This window comes from Athene noctua, chromosome 5 (genome assembly GCF_965140245.1).
Source record: "Athene noctua chromosome 5, bAthNoc1.hap1.1, whole genome shotgun sequence".
In the NCBI taxonomy this organism is placed as follows: domain Eukaryota; kingdom Metazoa; phylum Chordata; class Aves; order Strigiformes; family Strigidae; genus Athene; species Athene noctua.
In genome coordinates, this window is record NC_134041.1 from 39,163,157 (window position 1) to 39,179,717 (window position 16,561).

Sequence of the window (16,561 nt, forward strand, 5' to 3'; positions counted from 1 at the left end):
TAATAACAGTGAACAAGACAAAAGACATACAGAGAAATACCGCAATGGTTACAGACAGCTCACTCGCATGCTCCCTGTCACCAAAGCCACAAAGGAAAAAGTTCCCGCGCTCCCACGCCCGGACCTGACGTCAGCATGGTATGAATAACCCGGCTGGAGATCCCTTCCCCCTCTCTGCTAGAGAAACTTAACCCTATCCTAGCTGAACCAGGACACTCCCGATTCTCATTGTACTCCTTACCAGTTTCACTTGATTTTTGGTTGAATTTGGAGGGGAAAAGAAGGAAAAGCAAATAAAGGATACCTAGGATACCTGGAAGTGTTGATAATTTCTGCGTAACAGTCTTGCAACACTGAAGGGGAGTGATTAGGTAACTGAAAAATATCAACCTTTACTTGGGGCTTTATCTAAAACCTACTGAAATCACTTAGATGAGTTATGTTGCCTCCAATGAGTTTTCTACTAAGACCCAGATCTATATTATAAATTTATTATTTTTTAAATAAATATGGGGAGGGTCCCAATATCACTAGCAAAACAGTATTTCCTCACTCCTTAAAACACACACATACATATACCACAAGAACAGTGCTGACTTGGAGACATTCCCATTATCCTCAGTTCAAAGTTAGGCCAAAATTAGAAGCACTTATGAATAATGTATTAAGTTTTAGTAGAAACAGCAATGCTGAGCAGAATAAAGATGAAAGTTTAGCTTAGCTGTATGTGAAACAGGTAAGCAACTCTGCTTCCTTAAACAGACACATTGGAATTGCACATCTTCAGAAGTTCAATTAACAAAACATATGTCAAAACAGTTTTGTGACATATTATAAATCGCCTTCAGATGCAATTCTGATGTTTTCAGGATAATATTAGAAGCTGAAGTCTTTTGCGAAACTTCCTCTAACTTCTTTATGGGGCTTTTTAGAAGAAATAACCATGTCAAAACCCTTGTCGTTTACTATAGTAGCCTAGGAGTTGGTTCCAGGGTCAAAAGATGAATCCTGGAAGGTTCATTAGCCAACATATAGGTCAACATACGAGCCCAGATCCTTTAAGTATGCTAAGCAGTCTATTTCCACTCATTTCAGAAAGATTACCAATTTCCTGAAAATCTAGTATTTTAATTAAGGAATGAATAAATGACTTCCAGGTAGTAATGCTTCTAGTTGGATAAGCTCTTCTTGGTTGGATGTCTATGCTACATTCTAGATAAAGATGTCCAGTGGGTATTCCACCATTGCCTTATATTGCTGCAATTCTACTTTACTTTGTGGATTTTGTGAAAAAGATTAAATCTCAAAAGATAATTGTGATAGTGCAGATTGTAAGAATGATAAGATACATGTCTACTTTGGTTTTTGCACTCTTATCAGAGACCTGTTTTCCATTATCTACCTTGTATCTTCATAGTTCTTTGTAACTATAGGCCATCTGAAGTAAGCCTTTCTGTTTGGGCACTTAGGCTCAGTGCCATGCTATTGACAGTTTTGAGAAGGGTAGCTGACAACAGGACAGAGATGATTTTTCATGGTTTCTGCATGAAGTTATCTGTACTTCAGATACTACATCTGTACTACATTTCTAGATGCCCTTTTTGAAATCTTGTGTTGCCTTCCTTCACTCATTTCAGTTTGTTTGCTAGTATTTTGCAAACCCTAAAAATAAAGTGTCTACATAAAACAATCCAATAGCCTCTAGATTTTTAGTAGCAGTAAACAAGCTTTAGCAACAACAAAAAAATTGTATCATTCAATAGACTCACTGGAAACTATAAAACAATAAAGCACAAATTCATAGAACATCTGTTATAAGAGTTAATTAATGTACCAGCTGTTATGAATTATTATTATCTTCTATATCATGCAATGCTAGGGTAATTCTAGGCTGTCATTTACCTTAGAAAATAACTGCCAGAAAAAGCATTAGGATATACGATTTTCATATTTTGTTTTAAAATAACAATTCGTTTCTTAAAACCAACAGCTCCACCTGAACAAACCCTTCTTTACTTCAGTAGACGTAGGTGTGAGAGGTCATAGGCATTTGACTTCATTTACCAAGGGCATACAGCAGGATTGTGCTCAACATAAAACAGAGACATGTAAACTGCCAATACTTGAGTGCCTCTATAGTCTCAAATTTCTCCTGCGTCACCCAAATTTTATGCCAGTGAAAGAGCAGATCTTATAAGAAACTCTGAAGTAGAAACAATGTGATTTTTCCCCTTTTCTGGATGAGTCTTGCACAAAGTCGAATATGACAAGAAATTCCTCAGCCTACTTATCTCAGCGATATGATGCAGACTGGTGTGTAATCATGGGAGAATTTTGTCTCTAATGTTAAATGCTATGCTAAAATCATTCCTGGAACAACATAAAATGATAGAATGTAGTATCTCCAGTTAGGTAGAGAACTCTCCTGATTAATGTACCTCTATAAAACACTTACGTTGAAAACACACAATAAACCATTTCTAAATCTTGCTGATTAAAATTAGGCTAGACTTCATTAATGAATTTGGAAATGTAGTTATTTAGGTAACTTAATGCCTTTGCAACACTTCACACACACCAAGCTGTATTTTTTACTTCAAGATTAGGCTGCCTGATTTCCTTTTAGTTAAATCTATTGCGCAACTAACTCACAGTGGGATGTCTTGTAAATTTAGGATTTCTAGCTCATCTTTGCTATGCACATACTCTGTGGGGGCCACTAATGAGAAAAGAGAAAATTATAAAATGCTCATAAGGAATTAGGCTCCTATACAAGAAAAAAAATCCAGTTTTTAGTGAATGTTCTCAAATTATGAATCAGTACTGCAACACTGTTAAGTCATTACTATTAAATGGCTACATTTGAAGGCAAGGCACTTTGAAATTATTTTCCTGCGTATAGATCTTACAGAAGTGCAGGAATACTACCTGATCAAAACTCCCATATACATAGGGAAGTCAAGGGAAATATGAATAGACTGCCCAGGAAATCTGCCATGACATAGAAAGCTTTTATGTTTAAACCACCAGCTCAAATCTCACTCAGACAGTAGGTAACTGTGTATGAGTTCAGGACACACAGGAGCACCAGAGAGGGACATAGAAGGGAAAAATCCAACCAACCAACCAACCAACCAACCAACCAACTCACCCCATGCTTTCACTGTTATTCAAAGGAATTGTTTTGGGTTTTTTTATGTTTTAATTATTATGTAATATATATGTGTATATATATATAGGCACAAGATTTATGTAACATTTTACATTTTGCATGTACAGTGATGCCAGTTTCAAAAGTTTACAGAGAGAAGACTAAATAGCAGAGTTACCTATATTTTCCTGAACAAGTGGAGGCCGATCTTCTGAACACCACTTAATAATTCATTACATTTATTTTTACTTCAGCCATTTCTTACAGATAGCTATCTGTTTCACAAACCCAGCCTATATTTCTCTATAGTTTCTCTCCTCAGATATTTCCACAATCTGGACTAAATTCTATCTTGTCTAACTCTGGAGAAAAAAGGTAGTTAGGAAAGCAGGAAATAAAGGGAAAATAGCATCAACCATGGGAGCACTCTGTGAATTCTACAGAGATTACAGAGTCTTCTGAGCTCTAGTTCCAAAAATCTTTTACCGGCATGACTGTTTATTTTAGGGATCTTTGGCATTCCTGCACAAATAAAAACAATAATTAAAAAAAAAAACCCAAAACACAGATAAGTTTAAAAAAAGTCTCCAAACCTGGGCTAAGAGTAAAACAGGCGCTGCACATTGTATGCACAGCTTTTTCAGACCCAAGATCCTAGTCTAATGGGGAACACAAGTGAGCACCAGAAGGAACAAGCTTCCCCTGGTGAAACAATATCAGCTTTAAGTTTCGCACATGTTTGTGCCTGGAGAATCCCCTCTGAAGTTGCTAGCTGACCTGATACCTGTTTCATGCCACTGGAGCGAGGCAAACTGCAGCAGTAAGGTTGAAACCCAGACATATCAAAAATTACAGGGCTCTCGAATTCACGATATTTTATACTGTTTGATTCTTCTTCTGGTGAGCAGGGGGGCAAATAATATCAATTATAATATGTAAGTAAAATAATAAAACAGTGATTTGTAATATTGGCACAGTAAACCTGAAAAAGGCAAAGAAAAGGGTGACAAATTCAATAATTGTTATTCTCCTGACAAAGTAACTAAGTGTTCAGAAAAAATATATTCAAATAGAAATTATCGAAATTTGGTATCCTAGGATATAGCTAGCTCTCAAATGAGTCCCAGTCCTAAATGGCAAAGCCAAACAGGTTCAAAGTACACATTGTTTTTTCATCAGTGGTTATTTATGACTTGATCAATACAGAGCACAGGGAAAATAAAAGCTCCAGGAAGACACTAAATCTTTTTTATTTGTAGTTCATTTACATTTATTTCCTTGTACAGATATTGTCATAAAGGGCTGGGCCAAAGTAGCTCAGTCATGTTAATTCTTTGATTTATGTCAAGACACTTTAGCAAAACAGAAGACTAAGTAATTGTTCAGTTAATTTCACTAGCCTACACAGGTAGCCCTGAATTATTATTATTTTTAACTTTCAACATTAATACATATATAGGAGGGAATTTGTTCACCTTAGCTTAATCCAGTGCAAATCAGACTATACAGGATCATCATACTTTAGTGTTTCATGTTCAGTGGTTTATGCTTGGATAGTCTGAGGCTGTGTTTTAGGATGAAGATACATATATATGAGACAATATCTTATATTCTGTACTACTCAGCATCAACTCAATATACATTTGTTTATTCACTGTTTGTGATATGATAGTGCAAGTCCTTCCCAAGTAGATCAAACTGTGCTGAAACACACTGTAGCTGTTAGTCTCATCTATATGTACATTTCTAAGTAGGCTTGGGGGCTTATCCATCTGTTCGCTAGCTCGTTATTCATCTAAATGCTTTCTTAAAAATAAATTAATTTTTGAATACTTAATTTGGTGACAACTTCTTGCTAAAATTAAACCATATTTAACTTTGTTTTCTCAGTACTTCTCCATATCTTTTGCTCAAGTTACTGTTAAGACTGTCATATCTTGATTCTATTCCAAATTAGAATTAAACCAACAGCCATTAACTGCCCTGTAAACTGAGTAGATTTTAATCCACTCTAAAAGTTCCCTAATAATTGCTGCTAAACTTCTTGGCTGTGTCAGCAAAATAATCCTAGCAATAGAGGTGTACAGGAACTGAATTACTTGCAGTAATTCAGGTAAGACAGAGATATCACATGTGTTACAGAAATTCATTTGTATACTAGTACAGCTGCAAGAGAGTGCATCAGCCCTGTATTTCTCACCATCATCTGTAAAATAAGATTTGTAAAACCAAAGAGATTGAAAACAGAAAGAAAAAGCAGATATTCATCCCATCTCTGACCTTAATGAATCTTCCAAAATACCTGTAAGAATGCTAACAATGTTGCTGTCATAGTTTCTGCTAAAGGAAACAGAAGGTTGGCTAGTCAGACTGGCAATTTTGATCTGCTAATTGTGATGCCCTGAAGCTTATAACACTAAAAATAAACTTTTTTGTTGAGCTGGTTAAAAGAAATAGCAACCCACGTGCACTTACAAAAATACCGTATCAACAAGATTGACATCAGCAGACATGCAGATTTTTCTTCCCCTAGGCATCAAATTGCTGATGTATGTACATGCTCCCTTCTTGGCATAATTGATTTTCACTTTCTGCACAGTGGCACATTCTTGGAATAGCTGGTGTCGAAGCAAGCATGAATATGCAAGTGAAGGACATACTAGCTAGGATAAGACCAGAACTCCTTCATCTTGAACCCAAGCTTGAACTCAATGTAAAAGAGAATATCAGTTGGTTTTAAACATTCAGTTTAAAAAGACCCTAAATAAAATAAAAAGAATGCATATTACATTAACATACTTCTGTTCTTTCACATTATAGTCAAAATCAGACTCACTGACAAACATTAAAACCAGTTTTTTTAATGCTTTTTCTGCCCTCTCTTGGAAAACAAGACATGAGAAACAGTGAGCAGACCCCATAATCTTCAGAAAACATAACATGAATAAGAACAGAATAAATCTACAACTATAGTGGAAGCAGCTGTTCAACTACACCCTGATTGCCTAAATTATCATTTCTCCATGACAAGTTGTAGCAGCTCCTTTAAGCAGAACTTAACAATAGCAGACGTTTTCTGAAATCTTTTCATTCACTCTCTGAGCAGCTCTCCTATGCATTTAAATGACCTGAGGTCCTCAGACCCCTGTAAGATGTTTTCTCTTGCTACATCACTGATCCAAAGGAGGATCAGCCCTTTTTGCCTTTTTTTTTTTTTTTTTTTTTAACCAAAGCTGATTCATCCACACCAAGCAAGAATGTATTAAGAACATCCATGATACGTTGTTTCCCAACTGGATGTACCTTAAATCTTGATTAGCAGGCAAGATAATTCCTAAAAACTATAGAATTCTATAACCAGAGCATCTACAAAAATCAGGAACCAAACTGAGTACTAGTGAACTTCTTCAGGCAGCTCTGCCAAAACAACTATTAAAAACTCTGTCACTAATTAACAGCCACACACCAGTATCATAGCCTATTTGTGTCAATTACATTAAACGTCCTGTTTTGGCAGACGCACAAAAAACTGTGGATTAGCACCATATCCTCCCTAAATTCTGGGGAAGAGCTTTCCTTTCGCTCCAAGGGGGAGCTACAGTACTGAGCATCAGTGAAAAATCAGTTTTCACACTGCTCAGCAAACAGTTATTCTCAATGGTGTCACAGGGCTGACCTTATGCCAGTGAAAACAGTTTGCTCCACAGATATGTAACTGAGTTTTCACAACTAGTTTTCCCTTTCAGGTAGAAATGAAAACAGACATAGTGGTGAACTACATCTTAAGTTCTTTGTATATTTTCAGCTTGGTTTGTTCTGAAAATTGCTGGGTATCTCAGGGGTAGAGCTGGTCAAGACCCCTTCAGCAAAACATTTTAGAAATGGAAAACGCCATTTTCAAACAACATTCATTGGCCCTGACAAATTCATCATGTCTCAGGTCAGAGAGAGAGTCAAAGGCACGGTCAATAATAACCACAGACTGACAGAGTGTTCAACCTCACTTCAAGCATCAAGCTTAAAAAGGTTTGCTCAGTTCAGAACCATGATTTGGAACTCTTTTCTCCCACTCCCATCTTCTGCCAAGTTATTGATGTGCCATCAAGTTATTCTGCAGCATGAATCTCCAAAATTCAGAAATCTTTAAATTCATCTAAAAGTGGCTTTCAAAGCTTAAAATTTGTATGCAACAAGGAAATCTTAAACATCTGTGCTGCCCTACAGATAAGACCAAAACCCTAGTGTTCCCTACAGACGTTCACCTGAGGCTTTGAAACTCTAGGTACATTCTACTCCTTAAATTATAAATTCTTACAAATGGTCCATACTAGCTTGTGTTCATACAAAAGCCCCACCTGAGGCTATTGCTACTACTTGTGGAGTTTAGTGGCATTTCATGGACAAACTCTTTATTTCAGGTCCAGATAAAACAGTTCAGTCTATAACCAAGGTCATCAATCAATCAAAGCCATGAATATAATATGCATTTTTTAATTTACCATTCTTTTTTCATGTTCCAAATGACAATATTAGGCTATATGCCTTCAAGCCTTCCAAACTGCAAGAACCAGAATATACTGCTATAACTATACTTATTAAGGTGATGGGCATACAAAATGGTTTCTGGAATCATACTGCTCTGTGGGTATAATGTACTACTGGAACGGTGACCCTCTATACCCCGCCACTTTCAAGACCTGTAGATCTCAGGGTAACAGTTCAGACTCAGCCTCAGAGTAAGAACAAGGTTATGCACTAAACCCAGTTGTGCTTCAAAGACCAAAGCAACGTGCTGTATTCATCCTACTGTGTACATAAAAGGGTGGGAACAGACAGATGAAGTTGATCCCATTTTGTTATTTAATCAACACTATGAGGAATGCCATACACAAGTTTGCTTTCCATGCTGACTCCTCTGGTTTTGTCCCTCTTTGCTTCCTTCACCGTAGATGCTGGGGCTTTAAATCATGTTGACATAACTCTGTTAAATGAAACCAAAGGTTAATAATAGCCAGATCTGTGTAGAAGGTGACCAACAAGTGACTTGGGTAGCTTGACAATGAAAACTCCAAAGACAGCATTTCTAGGACAGTACCTTTACACTTAAGGTTATAGCCTCAGATCAGCAGTAACAAAATTTGTAGTTACTTGCTTTTCTTAAGCACAGTTATGTTTCAAATATACACACAAGTACATTTGAGTAAGTTGTTTCCAAAATGCTTTTTTCTAAGACCAGTGGAAAATCCTCAAGTTTCTTCTCTGACTCTCACATTTAACTTCATAATCTTCACTCCCAAATCGATTTCTCCTTCACTTTCACCCATTTTTCCTTGCTAATATTCCTTAATTTTACGAAGTTATTGACTGGAAGCTTTCAATTTAAGGAGATGTAACTGTACTAGGAAATTGTATTCAAACACAGTAAAGCAAAATTTTACTGCACAAATATAAAAACATACAAAGTAAGTGCAACAGTGAAAATGTCCTTATCAGCATCTCACAGATGAATACTGAGGCACAGTGGGATTAAACAATTTGTCCAGCAAGTCTGTAGCACGAGCAGGAATAGAACCCAAATGCATACTGCAAATGCCAAACCAGTTCATTAGTTGTAAGATAACAGAATATGTTATATATATATATATATAAGACACACACACATATATATATATATATATATATATATATATATATATATGGGAGGCTGAAGCAACCTTCAAGGTTGAGACAGTCTTGGCATGACTGCTGCTGACTCACTCTGCAGTGAGATACTCCTCTGACAAGCTGGATGAACCACAGCAGCGTTGCCTCCACAGTAAGCTACAGAACAAGTACAGGCTCTCCTGATTAAACTTGCTCTAGGGTCCACCCACCAGTAACATGAGGCAATACCTAATGAAAACATTTGTTGAGGAACAGAACTTATATAACTACAGAAACAATTAGACCTTAGAGGGTTTCTGTATCGACAGATTTCAACATTCAAAATATAGATAGCTAAAGGTCATTATCCACACTTTACAGAAGGAAAAATGGAAATAAAAAGATAACATGATTCATCTGTTACATGCTATACAAGCTGAATTTAGGTCTTCACCTCCTCTGATTTATAAAAACTACCCTTCCAACAATATTGCAAGACTACACAATACAGTGTCCCCACAACTAAGCATTATGAATGCTAGAAAAGGAAAAAAAAATACATTTCCCTGAATTTGCATTCTCCAACACACCCCCCAACATTTGTATATGCATACATAGGTATGTATATAAACAAGAAATATACCCACACATACACACACCCCTTTATGTATATGTAAAAAAAAAATCTAACAGAATCTGCTGAATTGGAGTGGTATGAAAAACACTTTGATATGGTGCCAATAAGCACAATCTAAGAAACTGTGGAGAACATAATAAGTCGGCCATTTGTCCCTACATATATTACTTTGAATTTTGTCCAATTATGGCAAGAAGCAGCTCCTATGCAATCTGGGAAAGAGGCACAGTCTGTCACGTATTCCAAATCTCAGTAGAAACTGTAGGTGCTCTTTAGGGTGCTTATTGCATGGTGGTATAACAGACCTTTGCCTACAGACCAGAGTACAGATACATGACTCTCAGATAAGAGACAGCGTGCCTAGCTAGTATAATTTTCCTTAATTCTATTAGAACGTTTCTAAATTCCTACACCTCTTAGTTATAATGACAGTATGGATCTAATTTCTGATGTCAAAAACCTCAAAACCCAAAAGATCAGGTTTTGTTTTTACAACAGATTGAATTTGTGACTAGAGCTCAATTAACTGTGTACGTTTTACTAAGATTAATGGATGTATACTTCTATAAGTCTCAGCAAATATTTGAGTGAAATGGGAAAACAGATTAGTACAGAAACAGAATATCTGATGCTTGTTTTCATGCATACTTATTTGGGGGTGTGGTGGTGTTCTTTGCTGTAAGTATTAGATGAGTTATTAAGGAGCATTCATAGCCTTCAGAAGGGAATGTTATCATATTTATTATACAGTGTTAGCCTATGAATTCCTACCTCATGCTTTTGATAACTGTTTATAAATATCTTAAAGATCTTTTAATCATAATTGACAAAACTCGTCGCTCACCCTCCTTTAGCATTCTACACTAATATCCTAATGCGGTACTGCAGCAGGTCAGACTGCTGGATTCAAAGCTCAACCCTGCCTGGGACTACCATGGAGTCTGAGGCAGACGGTGTGCTGTAACTGAGGGAAGCCTCAGAGGAAACAGGGATCAGATCCGCTACAACGCCCTGCATGCTCTAAAGGTTGTGGAGTACAGCTAGGATACTAGAGGGAGACTAAGAGCAAAGCAGACTTGGCAGGGAGGAAAAGGACTGACTTTTCAAGTTGTCATTTAAAAGTTCATTTTAAATAAGGAAAATAAATGCGATAGCTGATCTTTTAAGATTTGGAAACCAAGAAGGAATTCAGTAGGCAAGCAGTAAAGATGATGATAGCCACAGATCTTTTTCAAATTATTGCGTGTTTAGAATGGATGACGGTGCTTGTCATCAAATGGCAAGCAAACATGAATATGTTCCTTATACTCTTGAGTATGCATATGTTCCCAAATTTGTTTGCCCTGCCCACCTACCTAGACTAGCATGCTTAGTTCTAAAAAGGCTTTTCTCACATTAATCACTGTGAAAACCTGTAAAGTCTTCTATTACATATTCAGAGCCATTAAAAAATACATTAAATAATAAAAATAAAATTAAATAATGCCTGGAGACAATGGGGCAATTACTAAAACATCCCAATTCAAGTAAAATGAGAAACAGGTTGGGAAAAATGTGTTTAAGTGGTGGAAGGCTGCAAAGATAGCAACCCTCAGTTGCTCCTGCATTTAGGTGGGGGAGTCTGTGGTGCTGCTGGCTTCACCCACTGAGTGTTTCCATGGGAGATCAGGTTCTAGATATGCACCCAAACCTGCCTGTGAAACAACAGGGGCTGGTCGGTCGGTCGGTGAGCAGCCCAAAACAACCAGATGACTAGCTCAGGCAAGCTGAAAGAGAAACAACTCTAGCAGAAAGAAGGATAAAAACAATTATTAGCAGGGAGGGTTGGGTGGCATCCCTCATGCTGCAGTAATTGCAGAGGGTGCTACTGTATGTGCGGGCGTAAACAGCTTAACCGGGAGCATCCTGTCCTGCACAGCTGGCACGAGGCCGTGCCACGTGAGGAGCACGTGGCCCTCGCCACACCGCAGCTGCGGTGGACCGGGACCGCAACACCCCTCGAGGCCTCCCCACCGTAGGTGGGGTAGCACACCCAGGCGAGGAGCTTTCAAAAATCCACACGGGGCTTGGGGTATAAAAAACGAGCGGCCTGGTGGTTCAAGAAGCTTCTTCTGGGAGGAAGGGGTATGTGTGCGGGTGTGCGAAAAAAAAAAAAAAACAAAAAAAAACAAACCAAAACCAACCAAAGAGGGGAAAAACCAACCAAACAACAACAAAAAAAACCCCACACCCCAAAAACTCCCAAGAAAAATTTTTAAAACAAAGTACGGTTGAGGCAAACACAAGCAGCCAGGCCCGGTAAGGAAGGGTGTCAGTCCCCGTGACTCCGCGCCCCGACCGCCCTGATCGGCTCCGTTTGAACAGGCCACGCTCGCGTGCAGCCAACAGGGCGCCGCGCCGGGCCCTGACGTCACGGGCGGCGGGAGCGGGGCCGTGCGGGCGGGCAGAGCTGTCAGCGCTGTCAGCCGCGGGGCCGCCCCTGCCCGTCGCATGTACACGTCGCCCAGGAAAATGAGGGTAAGCGCGCGCCGGGTCGGTCGCTGCCGCAGTGACCCCCCCCGCCGTGACCCCCCGGCAGAGCCCCGGGCGGGCGGCTCGGGGGTGCCGAGGGCGGCGGGGGAAAATCCCCGTAACGGCCGGAGGGGCGGGTTCGCCTTAGAGCTTCCCCCGCGGCGGAGCGGCCGTGCTGCGTGCGGGGGGGGGTGTCCCGCGGGCGGCTGAGCGCCGTCGGGAGGGCGCGCGGCAGGTGCTGCCTGAGGGCGCCGGCTGCGGCCGCCAACACCTGCCCTCGCAGAGCCGGGAGCTTGTGCGGGGGCAAAACGGCGCGTTCCGGAGAGACGGCGGATGACGGGGGCTGGGAGCGCCGGGGCTGCTGTCGGAGGTACGAACTGCCCTCCCCGCGGCGGCGGCACCCGGCGGAGCGCGGGCTCGGGCTGTCGCGGGAGTGCGGGCGTCAGCGGCCAGCCCCGCCGGGGGGGCCAGGGCAATCCGGCAGGATCGGTACAGGCTGCTCTTGCAAAGGATCTTTAAAAACAAAACCGATGCAACAACGAACGCCTTAAAGGAGTTTAAAACACTTGATGGCAAAACCGGAACGTGTTTCCTCCTAAAGCATCTTTTCAGTGGGTGCTTAATTGGTGGTTAAATTTCCTTAAGACCCTGTGCAACTTGATATTATTAGCCAGAAGTACCCATCACAGTCTGTCCAGCCTCAGAAGTAGCTTTCAGCTCTATTGCTTGGACCTTAAAAGGGAAAAAAAAAAATAATTACTGGCGAGTTACATAGTACGCATAGCAGAGCTGTCGTCTTCATCATATGCTCCAGCGATTTGTCAGATTGTTGTGTACTGCAAAGCTTAGGCCTAACAAATTGTGAAATACTGAGTAACCTTAATGCCTGTTGGTGCAGAATTGTAATTTGTCATCTCTTTTGATATGGCACTAGATCCTGCATTTTCTTTTTATTTGACTGTATGTCCTGAACTTCTGAAACTGAACTTCATTCCTCAGAGTAATCTTCCTCGTTGCTATTAAACAGATGACATATTTTAACTTAAAAGGAATTACACTTCCCTTTTATCTGTATCATGTATGAATACAGAAAGGTCTTCTGGTTAATGCCACAGAACAATTCTACTTATCAGCCTGATATATAAATAAATCTGTCACCTTGATGAGCAAGTATTGTTAATACATTCATCTGAGCTTAAAAACAGACAAATGTTTTGTATCCTAGGTTGTAAACGTGAATGATCACTTTGGAGCATTTGGGAGGAAGAATGTGCCTTGCATTAAAAGAATACAAAGTGCAGTTGTGCTCTGCAGTTGTTTAAAGTGCTACCTAAAAAAAAAAAAAACCCACCCAAAAAACAACAACAACAAAAACAACCAAAAAAACCCCACCCACCCTTACAGCATTTAAGGTTTTCAGGTCTTAAACTGGTTTTTGAAAAATGGCTAAAGAGAGAAATTACATGGAAGACACGATTGTGGTTAGAAACAGCTGTCAGTTTAAAGGTACTGGAAGTGGCCTAATCCTTTTCATCTATGTAAGTGCTTCTCAGACTGTGAAAATACATGTTTGTGTCATAGATGATGAGACAGCAGCTAAGGAGTTAACGCTGCCTTCTTTCACTTTATGTTCTAAACAGTCTTAACTATTGCAGCAGACAGGGGGAAGTGTTTTGATACTGATGCTGAATAGTGTTTGCAGCCTTTGCATACAGTAGCAGGATGTTTTGTTTAGCCTTCCACATATATTTAAGCTGTAGCCAGTTTAAAACAAACAAACAAAAAAACCCCTAGTTTAATCACAGTTGGTAACTACTGTATACTGATAGAGCTTTCGCAAAGGAGAGGGAGGTGGAAACCCCAAACCTTCCTGTGGTTTTTCTATTGCAACAGCAGGTTTGTTTCCTAAACAAAAATCTCCAAAGAGACTCTAATTAGAGTTATATATTACAGTATATGTCACAGCGTTCAGTTCCATCTAGTTCATGGTTTCATGTACCAGAAAAAAAAGAAAGGCAATTTTGTTCAGATGGTATGTTCCCCACTGTTTCCAGTGATATCTGTGTGCAGGAGAACATGCATTCTGTCAAGACCTGGATTACATCTAGCTACGTAAGTGGTGGAGAATTTATACCACAAGTCAAGTATTTTAGCCAAAGATCTGACTTCAAAAAAGAGTAAAAATATGTACATTAAGGCACAGTATTGTTTGTTTGTTTAGTAAGGCACTACTTCAATATCTTTGAAATTCAGAAAGCATTTTGCATTTTCATCCCTCTATAGTTTTATGCATAAAGAGACTGGGGAGAAAGGAGAAATTCAGTACAGTGAAGAAAATTCTTAGAGCTTCTTCATCTGCAACCTTCGTGACATATTTTAAGGTGCATTTCAAACCCCAAAGCCAGCTTACAGATGTCTGACAGCTTGGATTCAGAATTTAGCTCAAATGCCCAGGCTGCATTCAGTCAAATATGTAATTGTGTTTAATGTATGCCTCTGTAAAACCCACATGTAAGACGTCCTGAAAGAAAGCTTAACACTCTGGTTTTTGCTGCTTCTGCAGGAAACTATGCCCCAGACGCCAATATTTTCCAGCATGCTTGGTTCCAGTTGTAGTGGACAAGTGCAGCCAGATATGGGAGAGAGGTGTGTTGACCCTGTATATCAGGATGGGAACCTTGTTTCTGGATCACTGGAGGCCTTGATAGAGCACCTGGTGCCCACCATGGACTATTATCCAGATGTAAGTAGCCACTGAAGGGCTTTTTTTTCTTCCCATAGTTTTCCTGCATTAGTGCTTCCTCAAGAAATTCTACCTCCATCTGATTCAAGATTAAGAAGTAGGCTAAAGACACATCTATTTTACTCATGATATTCATTCACTAAAGATGTTTCTCAGTGGGGATACTCTCCTTTCTGCTTTTAAATGGGAACACTTGTTAGAAAGATAAAGCCCTGTTGAACCCAAATGGCTGCCTTAAGAACCAATTAAAAGCAGCATTAGCCACAGAATTTCCAATCTCTCTAAGCTGCTTTAGCTCTAATGCAGCCAAGATTAACTACTAACCAGATACTACCTAGGGAAGCAGACCTGAAATCAGCTCTAGTATTTTTTTTTCCTTAATTTTCTATGCATCTCCTAGTTAAACCATCATAAAAAAAAAAAAAAATAGATTTTAATTAAAACACTCTCTTTCTCAAGACATTTTAATGGGCCAGCACTGTAATAATGTATGTTCCTGAGCCTGAAAATGATTTTGCAACTGATTAAACATCCTCAGTGCAGTCCCCTGAAGTAAATACTACTTATACTATAACTCAGGGGCATGTAATAAGATTCTAAACCTAGGATATTTGAGAGATCGGTTTATCACTTAAAATTATGCCTTGTACCCATTAATGAAAAATGTTACCTAAACAAGCTGCCAAAGATCAGAGGGGATATATAGCATGTATTCCCTTTGAGCTCTTTCAAAGTGGCATCTATGGCAGAAGCATCCCAGTTCTTTGTAAAGACTGACAAGGGTGTAGGAAATTACAATCGCTGTCAACTTGTATGCTGAACTTAACGCTTGCAGTAGTGGGCCATGCTGCATCTTCTTGTATGTTTCTCAGTCTAATTCATGTAGATCTTTTTACTGTGGTTTCACATCAGTCATGATAAAGTCCCTCCAAGCTCCCACGTATACCACCCATCTTGACAATCAGCATACACAAGAAAGGGACTCCCCATATGGAGAGTTCAGTGGGTGTAAACATAGTAGAACTGCCAGCAGCAATCATCAATAAATGATTTAACGAAGCAAATGCAGGATGTTTTAATAGTCCAGTTCCAAAGTAATCCTAAAGCTTGCATTTAAATATGCTAACATACCATTGCACTACTTTTGACTGATGCTGATTTAGTATCAAGTCTTTTATAAGACATAGAGGGATAACCATTGTTAGACATTAAATCTCTGCTCCCTACCCCCAATACGTATTGTAGAACAGACATGCAGAAAAAAGTAGCAGGTAGAGCTGATAATGGTATACCAGTGAATACCTTTAGGCTGCTGTAGTTAAGCCTTCCAAGGAGTCAGTTTCTTGTCTTTTGTGTGATACTAGAATACAGTTACTTGCTGCTTGGATTTCTGAACTGTAGCTAAGTTTAAGTAGCTGCTAATACACATCCTTTATTGTAACTTTTAAACACTTGTATTTATAACACAGCTACTCTAAAAATGGTTCAATAAAGTGAGCATTACTTAAGGGGTCTACAACTTATTTTGGAATGCATCTAGTTTCCATGGTGCTGTCCCATAACCTGTGCAAGGGAACACTGCTAACCAGGGTTACAAGCCTCCACCATGGGAGGCTGCAGTTTAAATAGACAGCAAGCTGACAGCTGAGAGAGAACAGAAGCAAATCAAGTGAACTCCAGGGAAACAGAGATGGAAGACATTAAACCAAATTCATCTCCTCTACAGCAGGACACATTCTTTTAGTTAGATCACCCAATTTAGCTGAAAGGATCAATTATAAAATGAGTAGATAAATAAGCTTTGAACAACATAAAAAAAGGAGCTGTATTTAAGTCATATTCAAGTTTTCTGTTTCAGTTTAGTTGCATGTTTATA

General features: G+C 39.3%; 1 protein-coding gene across 5 annotated transcripts in view; it reads left to right on the forward strand.

Annotated features, from left to right (window-relative positions):
• RASGEF1A (RasGEF domain family member 1A) overlaps positions 1–16,561 on the forward strand; it is a 187,497-nt gene that overhangs the window by 148,088 nt on the left and 22,848 nt on the right. For 3 of the 5 annotated variants that reach the window (XM_074907102.1, XM_074907105.1, XM_074907103.1), the window contains one exon: positions 14,506–14,685. The exons of 1 other annotated variant lie outside the window; for it this stretch is intronic. In XM_074907102.1, the coding sequence (XP_074763203.1) occupies positions 14,506–14,685 (180 nt within the window). Of the gene's footprint in view, positions 1–11,879; positions 11,949–14,505; positions 14,686–16,561 lie in introns of those variants that run through there. One more of the 5 variants, XM_074907104.1, reaches the window with a different exon arrangement.